A 12,492-nucleotide genomic window follows, 5' to 3' on the forward strand; every position below is an offset into this window, starting at 1 on the left:
GCGGATCCGCGGCGGCCCCCAACCCCACATGGGGGTCCGGCAATGGGGTCCCCTTGTGGGGGTCCCCCCACCCCAAATCCCCCCCACCCCATGGACTCCACAACCACAGAGCTGCCCCTACACCGCACCACTCACCCCTAAGAAGTGCCCACCTCCCACCTGCGGATCCGCAGCGGCCCCCAACCCCACATGGGGTCCGGCAATGGGGTCCCCCACCCATAACACCACAGCAGCCCCCACCCCAAATCCCCCCCACCCCATGGACTCCACAACCTCAGAGCCGCCCCTACACCGCACCACTCACCCTTCCCCACTCACCCCTAAGAAGTCCCCACCTCCGGAGCCGCAGCGGCCCCCAACCCCACATTGGGGTCCGGCAATGGGGTCCCCCACCCATAACACCACAGCAGACCCCACCCCAAATCCCCCCCACCCCAAATCCCCCCCACCCCATCGACTCCACAACCTCAGAGCTGCCCCTACACCGCAGCACTCACCCCTAAGAAGTGCCCACCTCCCACCTGCGGAGCCGCCGCGGCCCCCAACCCCACATGGGGGTCCGGCAATGGGGTCCCCCCGTGGGGGTCCCCCGCACCCCAAATCCCCCCCACCCCACCGACTCCACAACCTCAGAGCCGCCCCTACACCGCACCACTCACCCTTCCTGACTCACCCCTAAGAAGTGCCCACCTCCCACCTGCGGATCCGCGGCGGCCCCCAACCCCACATTGGGGTCCGGCAATGGGGTCCCCCACCCATAACACCACAGCAGACCCCAACCCAAATCCCACTCCCCACCCCAAATCCCCCCCACCTCACGGACTCCACAACCTCAGAGCTGCCCCTACACCGCACCCCTCACCCTTCCCCACTCACCCCTAAGAAGTGCCCACCTCCCACCTGCAGATCCGCGGCGGCCCCCAACCCCACATGGGGGTCCGGCAATGGGGTCCCCTTGTGGGGTCCCCCCCCCCCCCCTCACCTGCGTCTCGGAGAGGCGGAGCTGCCTGGCCAGCTCGGAGCGCTCGCGGCCCACCACGTAATGGCAGCGCTGGAAGTGCAGCTCCAGGCCGTAGAGCTGCTCGGCAGTGAAGGACGTGCGGGTCCGTTTGGGCCGGTCCAGGTCCAGGCCTTTGGGGAGCACCATCTCCCGGATCGTCCCTTTGGCATCTGGGGGGGTTACGGGGGAGGGGGGGGGGCAGAGGGGCGTCACGGGGTGAAATTGGGGGGCTGTGGGGTCGGGGGGGGGGCTGCGGGGGGCGCCACGGCCCCAAATGGGTCGCAGGAGTGTCGGTGGTGGGTGGGAAACAGCACCGGAGAGCGGACAGCTCCCGGGGGGGGCGGTGTCCCAAAGGGAAACCCCAACCACCCCATAACAGTCACCCCATTCTGTGACCCCACAACAATGACCCCATTCTGTGACCCCATTCTGTGACCCCACAACAGTCACCCCATTCTGTGACCCCACACCAATGACCCCATTCTGTGACCCCACAACAGTGACCCCACAACAGTCATCCCACAACAGTCACCCCACAACAGTCACCCCACAACAATGACCCCACAACAGTCACCCCACAACAGTGACCCCACACCAATGACCCCATTCTGTGACCCCACAACACTCACCCCACAACAGTCATCCCACAACAGTCACCCCACTCAGTGACCCAACACCAATGACTCCACAACAGTCACCCCATTCTGTGACCCCATTCAGTGACCCCACAACAATGACCCCATTCAGTGACCCCACACTAATGACCCCACAACAGTCACCCCACAACAGTCACCCCACAACAATGACCCCATTCTGTGACCCCACAACAGTCACCCCACAACAATGACCCCACAACAGTCACCCCACAACAGTGACCCCACAACAATGACCCCATTCTGTAACCCCACAACAGTCACCCCACAACTGTGACCCCACAACAGTGACCCCATTCAGTGACCCCATTCAGTGACCCCACAACAATGACCCCATTCTGTGACCCCATTCAGTGACCCCACAACAGTCACCCCACAACAATGACCCCACAACAGTCACCCCACAACAGTCACCCCATTCTGTGACCCCACAACAGTCACCCCACAACAATGACCCCACAACAGTCACCCCACAACACTCACCCCATTCTGTGACCCCACAACAGTCACCCCACAACAGTCACCCCACAACAGTCACCCCACTCAGTGACCCCACATCAATGACCCCAATTAATGACCCCACCACAATGACCCCACACCAGTGACCCCACAACAGTGACCCCAATTAATGACCCCACACAATGACCCCACACAATGACCCCACACCAGCGACGCCACACCAATGACCCAACACAGTGACCCCACAACCAATGACCCCACATCAATCACCCCACTCAATGCCCCCAATTAATGACCCCACACCCAACGACCCCACATCAATGACCCCATTGAGTAACTCCACACCAATGACCCCACACCAATGACCCCATTCAGTGACCCCACACCAATGACCCCACATCAGTGACCCCATTCAGTGACCCCACACCAATGACCCCACACCAATTACCCAACACCAATGTCCCCACAACAGTCACCCCATTCTGTGACCCCACACCAATGACCCCACACCAATGACCCCATTCTGTGACCCCACAACACTCACCCCACAACAGTGACCCCACAACAGTCACCCCACTCAGTGACCCAACACCAATGACCCCACAACAATGACCCCACAACAGTGACCCCACAACAGTGACCCCACAACAGTGACCCCATTCAGTGACCCCACACCCAATGACCCACATCAATAATCCAACACAATGACCCCACACCAGTGACCCCACATCAATGACCCCAATTAATGACCCCACAACACTGACCCCACACCAATGACTCAACACAATGACCCCACAACAGTGACCCCATTGGTGACCCCATTCAGTGACCCCACACCAATGACCCCACATCAATGGCCCCATTTAATGACCCCACACAGTGACCTCAAACCAATGACCCCACACCAATGACCCCACAACAGTGATCCATCTCAACGACCCCACACCAATGACCCCATTCAGTGACCCCACACCAATGACCCCACATCAGTGACCCCATTCAGTGACCCCACAACAATAATCCAACACAATGACCTCACATCAGTGACCCCACATCAACGACCCCACACCAATGACCCCACATCAATGACCCCACATCAGTGGCCCCATTTAATGACCCCACACAGTGACCCCAAACCAATGACCCCACACAATGACCCCACACCAATGACTCCACTCAATGGCCCCACTCAACGGCCCCAATTAATGACCCCACACCAATGACCCCATTCAGTGACCCCACACCAATGACCCCACATCAGTGACCCCATTCAGTGACCCCACAGCAATGACTCCACACACAATGACCCCACACACAATGACCCCACACCACTGACCGACCCGCCACAATGACCCCACACCAATAACCCAACACAATGACCCCACACAATGACCCCACTCAATGGCCCCACTTAACGACCCCACACAATGACCCCACACCAATGACCCCACTCAACGTCCCCACTCAACGGCCCCAATTAATGACCCCACACCCAATGACCCCACATCAATGACCCCATTCAGTGACCCTACACTACTGACCGACCCACCACAATGGCCCCACAGCAATGACCCCAAATCAATGACCCCACACCAATGGCTCCACTCAACGTCCCCACTCAACGGCCCCAATTAATGACCCCACACCCTACGACCCCACATCAATGACCCCATTCAGTGACCCCACACCAATGGCCCCACACCAATGACCCCACATTAATGACACACCACAATGACCCCACATCAGTGACCCCAAACCAATAACCCAACACAATGACCCCACATCAATCACCCCACTCAACGGCCCCAATTAATGACCCCACACCCAACGGCCCCACATCAATGACCCCGTTCAGTGACCCCACACCAATGACCCCATACCCAATGTTCCCACTCCTTGACCCCACTCATTGACCCCACTCAGTGACCCCACACCAATCACCCCACACCAATGACCCCATACCCAATGTTCCCACTCAGTGACCCCACACCAATGACCCCATGCCCAATGTTCCCACTCATTAACCCCACTCAGTGACCCCACTCAACGACCCCACACCATGGCCCCAATTAATGACCCCACACCCAACGACCCCACACCACTGTCCCCACTCATTGACCCCACACCAATGACCCCACATCAATGACCCCATTCAGTGACCCTACACTACTGACCGACCCACCACAATGGCCCCACACCAATGACCCCAAATCAATGACCCCACACCAATGGCTCCACTTAACGACCCCACACAATGACCCCACACCAATGACTCCACTCAACGTCCCCACTCAACGGCCCCAATTAATGACCCCACACCCAATGACCCCACATCAATGACCCCATTCAGTGACCCTACACTACTGACCGACCCACCACAATGGCCCCACACCAATGACCCCAAATCAATGACCCCACACCAATGGCTCCACTTAACGACCCCACACAATGACCCCACACCAATGACTCCACTCAACGTCCCCACTCAACGGCCCCAATTAATGACCCCACACCCAACGACCCCACATCAATGACCCCATTCTGTGACCCCACACCAATGACCCAACTCAACATCACCTCTCAGTGACCCCACACCAACGACCCCACACCATGACCCCAATTAATGACCCCACACCCTACGACCCCACATCAATGACCCCATTCAGTGACCCCACACCAATGACCCCATACCCAATGTTCCCACTCCTTGACCCCACTCATTGACCCCACTCAGTGACCCCACACCAATGACCCCATACCCAATGTTCCCACTCAATGACCCCACACCAATGACCCCATACCCAATGTTCCCACTCCTTGACCCCACTCAGTGACCCCACTCAACGACCCCACACCATGGCCCCAATTAATGACCCCACACCCAACGACCCCACACCGCTGCCCCCACTCATTGACCCCACACTAATGATCCCACATCAATCACCCCACTCAACGGCCCCAATTAATGACCCCACACCCTACGACCCCACATCAATGACCCCATTCTGTGACCCCACACCAATGACCCAACTCAACATCCCCTCTCAGTGACCCCACACCAATGATCCCACACCAATGACCCCATACCCAATGTTCCCACTCAATGACCCCACACCAATGACCCCATACCCAATGTTCCCACACCACTGCCCCCACTCCTTGACCCCACTCATTGACCCCACTCAACGACCCCACACCATGGCCCCAATTAATGACCCCACACCCAACGACCCCACACCACTGCCCCCACTCATTGACCCCACTCATTGACCCCACATCAATCACCCCACTCAACGGCCCCAATTAATGACCCCACACCCAACAACCCCACATCAATGACCCCATTCTGTGACCCCACACCAATGACCCAACTCAACATCCCCTCTCAGTGACCCCACACCAATGATCCCACACCAATGACCCCATACCCAATGTTCCCACTCAATGACCCCACACCAATGACCCCATACCCAATGTTCCCACACCACTGCCCCCACTCCTTGACCCCACTCATTGACCCCACTCAACGACCCCACACCATGGCCCCAATTAATGACCCCACACCCAACGACCCCACACCACTGCCCCCACTCATTGACCCCACACCAATGACCCCACATCAATCACTCCACTCAACGGCCCCAATTAATGACCCCACACCCTACGACCCCACATCAATGACCCCATTCAGTGACCCCACACCAATGGCCCCACACCAATGACCCCACATTAATGACACACCACAATGACCCCACATCAGTGACCCCAAACCAATAACCCAACACTATGACCCCACATCAATCACCCCACTCAACAGCCCCAATTAATGACCCCACACCCTACGACCCCACATCAATGACCCCATTCAATGACCCCACACCAATGACCCCACTCAACAGCCCCAATTAATGACTCCACACCCAACGACCCCACATCAATGACCCCATTCTGTGACCCCACACCAATGACCCCACACCAATGACCCAACTCAACATCCCCTCTCAGCGACCCCACACCAATGATCCCACACCAATGACCCCATACCCAATGTTCCCACTCAATGACCCCACACCAATGACCCCATACCCAATGTTCCCACTCAATGACCCCACACCAATGACCCCATGCCCAATGTTCCCACTCATTAACCCCACTCAGTGACCCCACTCAACGACCCCACACCATGGCCCCAATTAATGACCCCACACCCAACGACCCCACACCACTGCCCCCACTCATTGACCCCACACCAATGACCCCACATCAATCACCCCACTCAACGGCCCCAATTAATGACCCCACACCCTACGACCCCACATCAATGACCCCATTCAGTGACCTCACACCAATGATCCCATACCCAATGTTCCCACTCCTTGACCCCACTCATTGACCCCACTCAGTGACCCCACACCAATGCCCCCTCCCCACTGCCCCCGCACGGCTCTCCCCGCCCCGATGACCCCACAGCGCCGCCCCCACTCGCTGACCCCACAGCCCCCCCCGTGACCCACAGCGCCGCCCCCCCCGGCATGGGGCTGAGCTGCGCTTTCCCAGCTGACTCAGACGCAGTGGGATTACAGAGCGTGTGGGGCGGGGGGGGCACACGCAGAGGGGGGGGTGGCAATAGGGTCAGCGTGGGGACGGCATATAGGGCAATAGGGACCCCACAACTGCGAGCGCAATGGGGACTGCAGGCACAGCTTTGGGGGGGACCCCAACCCGGCGCCGTCCCCCCCCCCCACCAGCAGCAGTGAATGGGGGCGCGTGGGGGTCTACAGCGCAAATAGGGCCGGGGGGGGGACCTCAAATCCGCCCCCCCTATAGGCTATGGGGCAGAGCCGTCCCACAGGGAAGCACAGCTCAGTGCGCACCGTGATGGGAATGGGGGGGGGGGGTCAGAGGGGGGGGGGCGGCCATCTGAGCCCCACATTCACCCCACAGCTGTCGGTGTGCCCCCCCCCGACACTGCTGCACTGCCCCAACCCCACAGTGCTGTGGGGCGGGGGGGCAGAACGACCCTATGGGGGACCCCCCCCCCCCTCCCTGACCAGCAATGGCAGCACAGCCATGAGGGGATGCAGGGCTGAGACCCCCCCGGAGGTGGGGGGGGAGGGATGTGGGGCCGGGGGGGGTCCCGGCCCTATGGATCGTATTTGGGGTGGTGATCCCATATCCCGGGCATTGCAGGGTGAGTTGTAGGGGGTTCGTATGGGAACCCAGAGATATAGGGGGGGGGGTTTGAAGGGGGGGTTTGGGGGTGGGGGGGGGATGGGGTGGGGGTTGAGGGGGGGTTTGAGGGAGAGATGGGGGGGTTTGAAGGGGGGTTTTTGGGGTGGGGGGGGATGGGGTGGGGGGGGGGTTGAAGGGGGTTTTGGGGGGGGGGGGATGGGGGGGGGTTGAAGGGGGTTTTGGGGGGGGGGGATGGGGTGGGGGTTGAGGGGGGTTTTGGGGGGGGGATGGGGGGGTTTTTGGGGTGGGGGGGATGGGGTGGGGGGGGGTTTGAAGGGGGGGGATGGGGGGGGATGGGGTGGGGGTGACGGGGGGTTTTTGGGTGGGGGGGGGATGGGGTGGGGGGGATTTGAGGGGGGTTTGGGGGGGGCGATGGGGGGGTTGAAGGGGGGTTTTTGGGGTGGGGGGGGAAGGGGTGGGGGTTGAGGGGGGTTTTGGGGGGGGATGGGGGGGATGGGGGGGGTTTGAAGGGGGGTCTTTGGGGTGGGGGTTTGAAGGGGGGTTTTGGGGGGGATGGGGAGGGGGTTGAAGGGTGGTTTTTGGGGTGGGGGGGATGGGGGGGATGGGGGGGATGGGGGGGTTTCAGGGGGGGGTTTTTTTGGGGGGGGTTTGGGGGGGGGGGTTTGGGGGGGGATGGGGTGGGGGTTGAGGGGGGGTTTTGGGGTGGGGGGATGGGGGGTTTGAAGGGGGGTTTTGGGGGGGGGATGGGGGGGGTTTGAAGGGTGGTTTTTGGGTGGGGGTTTGAAGGGGGGTTGAGGGGGGGTTTTGGGGTGGGGGGATGGGGGGGGTTTGTAGGGGGGTTTTGGGGTGGGGGGGGATGGGGGGGTTGAGGGGGGGGTTGGGGGGGGATGGGGAGGGGTTGGGGGGGGTTTTGGGGGGGGGGATGGGGGGGGTTTGAAGGGTGGTTTTTGGGGTGGGGGGGATGGGGTGGGGTTGAGGGGGTTTTTGGGGTGGGGGGGGTTGAGGGGGGGGTTTGGGGTGGGGGGGATGGGGGGTTTGAAGGGGGGTTTGGGGGGGGGATGGGGGGGTTGAAGGGGGGTTTTTGGGTGGGGGGGGTGGGGTGGGGGGGATTAAAGGGGTTTTGGGGGGGGGGGAGGGATGGGGGGGTTGATGGGGGTTTTTTGGGGGGGGGGGTGGGGATGAATTGAGGGGACCCGAAAAGTCGTGCAGAGCGATCCACGGCCGGCACGGAAAGGGGGCGGCACCGCCCCCCGCAGCGCAGCGCCGCACGCCAACGGCCCCCGGCGGAGCCGCGGCCGGACGTGGGGGGGTCCCCGCAACGCCCCCCCCCCGCCGCTCCGTCCCCCGTTGGGCCCCATTTGCCCCCAATTCTCCCCGCCACCATTTTGTCCTCTCCGCGACGGCCGCTTTAAGATGGAGCGGACGGCGCTGCGGGGACGGGCGGCCCCGGGGGGGGGGGCGCGGGATTGGGGGGGGGGGCGCGGATGGGGCTGCGGGACCCCCCCGGGTCGGGGACGGCGCTGAGCTCTGAGCGCCCCGCAGCGCCCCGCAGCGCCCCGCAGCGCCCCGCGGCTCCGGCAGCGCTGTCGGGGGATGGCGGGCGGTCGCGATATGCGGGATGGGGGCTGCGCGGCTCCGGGAGCTCTGCGGAGCCGAACCGAACCGAGCCGAGCCGAACTGAGCCGAGCGGAGCCGAACTGAGCCGAGCGGAGCGGAGCCGAACCGAGCGGAGCCGAACAGAGCCGGGCCGAGTCGAGCCGAGCCGAGCTGAGCCGAGCCGAGCCGAGCCGGACCGGGCAGAGCCGTGCCGCTCGAACCGAGCCGGACCGAACCGAGCCAGGCTGAGCCGAGCTGCTCGAACCGAGCCGAGCCGAGCCGAGCCGAGCCGGACCGGGCAGAGCCGTGCCGCTCGAACCGAGCCGGACCGAACCGAGCCAGGCTGAGCCGAGCTGCTCGAACCGAGCCGAGTCGAGCTGAGCCGAGCCGAGCCGGGCCGGGCAGAGCCGAGACGCTCGAACAGAGCCGAGCCGAGCCGAGCCGGGCAGAGCCGGGCTGCTCGAACCGAGCCGAGCCGAGCCGTGCCGCTCGAACCGAGCCGTGCCGAACCGAGCCGAGTCGAGCCGGGCCGAACCGAGCCGAGACGAGCCGAGCCGAGCCGAGCCGAGCCGAGCCGAGCCGAGTCGAGCCGGGCCGGGCAGAGCCGGGCCGGGCAGAGCCGGGCCGCTCGAACAGAGCCAAGCCGAGCCGAGCCGAGCCGTGCCGCTCGAACTGAACCGGGCCGAGCCGGGTCGAACCGAGCCGAGTCGAGCCACGCCGAACCGAGCCGGGTCGAGTCGAGCCGATCGAAACCGAGCCGAGTCGGGCCGGGCCGAGCCGAGCCGCTCGAACAGAGCCGAGCCAAGCCGGGCAGAGCCAAGCTCAGCCGTGCTGCTCGAACCGAGCCGAGCCGGGCCGGACCGAACCGAGCCGAGTCGAGCCACGCCAAACCGAGCCGAGCCGAGTCGGGCCGATCCAAACCGAGCCGAGTCGGGCCGGGCCGAGCCGAGCCGCTCGAACAGAGCCGAGCCAAGCCGGGCAGAGCCAAGCTCAGCCGTGCTGCTCGAACCGAGCCGAAGCCGAGCCGAGCCGAGCCGGGCCGAGCCGGGCCGGGCCGAACCGAGCCGAGTCGAGCTACGCCGAACCGAGCCGAGTCGAGTCGAACCGATCGAAACCGAGCCGAGTCGGGCCGGGCCGGGCCGAGCCGAGTCGCTCGAACAGAGTCGAGCCAAGCCGGGCAGAGCCAAGCTCAGCCGTGCTGCTCGAACCGAGCCGAGCCGAGCCGAGCCGAGCCGAGCCGAGCCGAGCCGAGCCGGGCCGGGCCGAACCGAGCCGCTCGAACCGAGCCGTTGGAACCGAGCCGTTCCGTGCCGCTCAGTGCCCGACTGATGGCGAGCAGCCGAGCGCGGCCCCACACACCGCAACGCGGAGCTCCGGCACCGACCCGACCCGCACCCGCCACCCCGCAGAGGACCCGGGGGGGGGGGGGGGAGGGGGGGGGGGGGCGCCTCTCCGAGCCGACGGGGCGAAGTTTGGGGGTTCGCTTCGAGGCCGAAAGGAGAGCGGTGGGGAAAGGGATGGAAACGGCGCGCGGCGATGGGAGAACGGGGACGGAAAGGTAAAAATAGGAACGGATGGAGGAAAGAAAAGAGGGGGGGGCGGCCGGGGGGGGCGGCGGGGCGGGGGGGGGGGGGACGGAGAGAAAAAGGGAGAGAAGGGGAAAAAGGCAGGAGAGCAAACAGCCCTTCGGCCGCCGCCGCTCCGTGACGCTTTTCTCGTGCGCCGCTGGGTTTAAAAGCAGAACCGCTCCGTGCGGGGATGGAGCGGTGCGGGACGGGGGGGGGGGGATGAGGGGGGGGGGGGCGGGGGGGGGGAGATGGGTGCGGGGAGGGGGAGCCGGGATGGGGTGGGGGGGGGGTGAGTGGGGTGGATGGGGTGAGGGGGTGGATGGGGTGCGGTGCGGGGTGCGGTGCGGGGTGCCGGTGCGGGGGTGGGGGCGTACCTCGCACCAGGATGCGGCGGCAGAAATCCCCCTCCCCCGGTCCGGTCGGGACTGGTTCTGCCCGGAGCGCAGCGTTCGGAGCGGTGCCGGGATTGAAGGCCGAAGTGGCCGGGATATCCCCGCAGCCTCCCCGCAAAGCTCCGGGTGGTTCCCGCTCTTCGTTGCCTTTTCCCGAACCATTCCGGCGGCGGCGGCGGCGGCGGCTCCGGGTTCGGCTCCTTCCATCGCTCATCCCTGCGGGAGCCGCGCTCGGGCGTGAACGAACGGGAGAGGCACGGAGAGGAGGCAGCGCTGCGCTGGGGGGAGGAGCTGCCCCCACCCCCCCCCCCCCCCCCCCCCCACCACCCCCCCCCCCCCCACCCCCCCACAACCCCCACGGACCCCCCCGCCCCTCCCCGACTCCCCCCACGCCTTCCCTGACCCCCCCCAAACCCCCCCCCACCTCCGGGGTCGGGGGCGCCGCCACCCCCGTTCTGTCCATATCCCCCCTCCCCCCCCGGACGCACTCCGGAGCCCCCGCCCCATAAATGAACCCAAACGGAGGCGAACGGCAGTGGGGACGGGACTGAAGTCGGGCTGAGGGAGAATGGAAACGGGGCGCAACCGGGAGGGGGGGGGGGGGGGGGAATGAGTTTTAAACGGGGTAAAAAGGGCTGAAAGGGGGTGTGAAAATGGGTAAAGCCGCGTAAAAAGGGGCTGAAGGGGTAAAAGTGCGTAAAGCCGCGTAAAAGGGGGTAAAAAAGGGCTGAAAAGGGGTGAAAATGGGTAAAGCCGCGTTAAAAAGGAGGCCTGAAAGGGGGTGAAAATGGGCTGCAAGGGGGTGAAAGTGGGTTAAAATCGGGCTGAAAGGGGGTAGAAATGGGGAACGCCGGGTTAAAGCGGGGTGAAAAGGGGCTGAAAGGGCCCGAAAGTGGGGAAAAAGGGGCCAAAAATGGGTCAAAATGGGGCCGAAAAGGGGCCGACGGGCGGAGTGCGCGGCGCCTCAGATGGGTTCAAAGGGGCTCAGAGCCGACCCCCCCCCTTTAAGCCGACCCCCTCTTTAACCCGACCCCCCTCTTTAACCCGACCCTCCCCCCTTTAACTCTACCCCCCTCTTTAACCCGACCCCCCCTTTAACCCGACCCCCCCCCCTTTTAACCCGACCCCCCCCCCTTTAAGCCGACCCCCACCTCGCTCCGCTCCAACTTCAGCCGCTCCGGCGCTGCTCCGTTCGGCTCTGCGCGGCCATGGAGCGGCCGTTTCCCGGTCCTGGAGAGGCTCGGGGGGCACCGGAGCGGTTCCGGGGGGGGTTCGGATCCCGGGGGGTCGGAAGCCGGGAGGTGTTGAGGTGCAGAGGGGCCGGGAGCCGCTCCCCCCCCCCCGGCCCGGCGCTGCCGTCCGCGGAGCTCCGCGCTGCGCATCCCCTTCGGCGCCGCAGGGAGGAAAGGAGCGGTTTTAAACCCGACGGAGCCCCGCAGACGTAATTTCCTGGCCTTCCCCTCCCCGCGACGGCGATTGGTAAACAAAGAAACCCCTCCGGCCGGTGGGGGGGGGGGGGGGGGGCGGTGGGTAATAGGGGGGGGGGGCGGTGCGGGGCGCGGCCTGGGGGCTGCGGGGGAACGCGGGGGCGCTGAGCGCTGAGCGGGGCTCCGCTCTCCCCGTTCGCCTTT

General features: G+C 64.2%; 1 protein-coding gene across 1 annotated transcript; it reads right to left on the bottom strand.

Moving 5' to 3' along the window:
* Positions 1 to 982: 982 nt before the first annotated feature.
* LOC112532885 (ventral anterior homeobox 2-like) lies at positions 983 to 12,273 on the bottom strand (the record flags this gene model as incomplete). Its single annotated transcript, XM_040656639.2, has 3 exons — positions 12,013 to 12,273; positions 10,844 to 11,077; positions 983 to 1,170 (listed from the first exon to the last, which is right to left on the bottom strand). Coding segments are annotated over exons 2-3 (420 nt in total), but the record flags the coding sequence as incomplete, so codon positions are not given.
* Between the last annotated feature and the right edge of the window lie 219 nt (positions 12,274 to 12,492).

This window comes from Gallus gallus (genome assembly GCF_016699485.2).
Source record: "Gallus gallus isolate bGalGal1 chromosome 4 unlocalized genomic scaffold, bGalGal1.mat.broiler.GRCg7b 4_unloc1, whole genome shotgun sequence".
In the NCBI taxonomy this organism is placed as follows: Eukaryota; Metazoa; Chordata; class Aves; order Galliformes; family Phasianidae; genus Gallus; species Gallus gallus.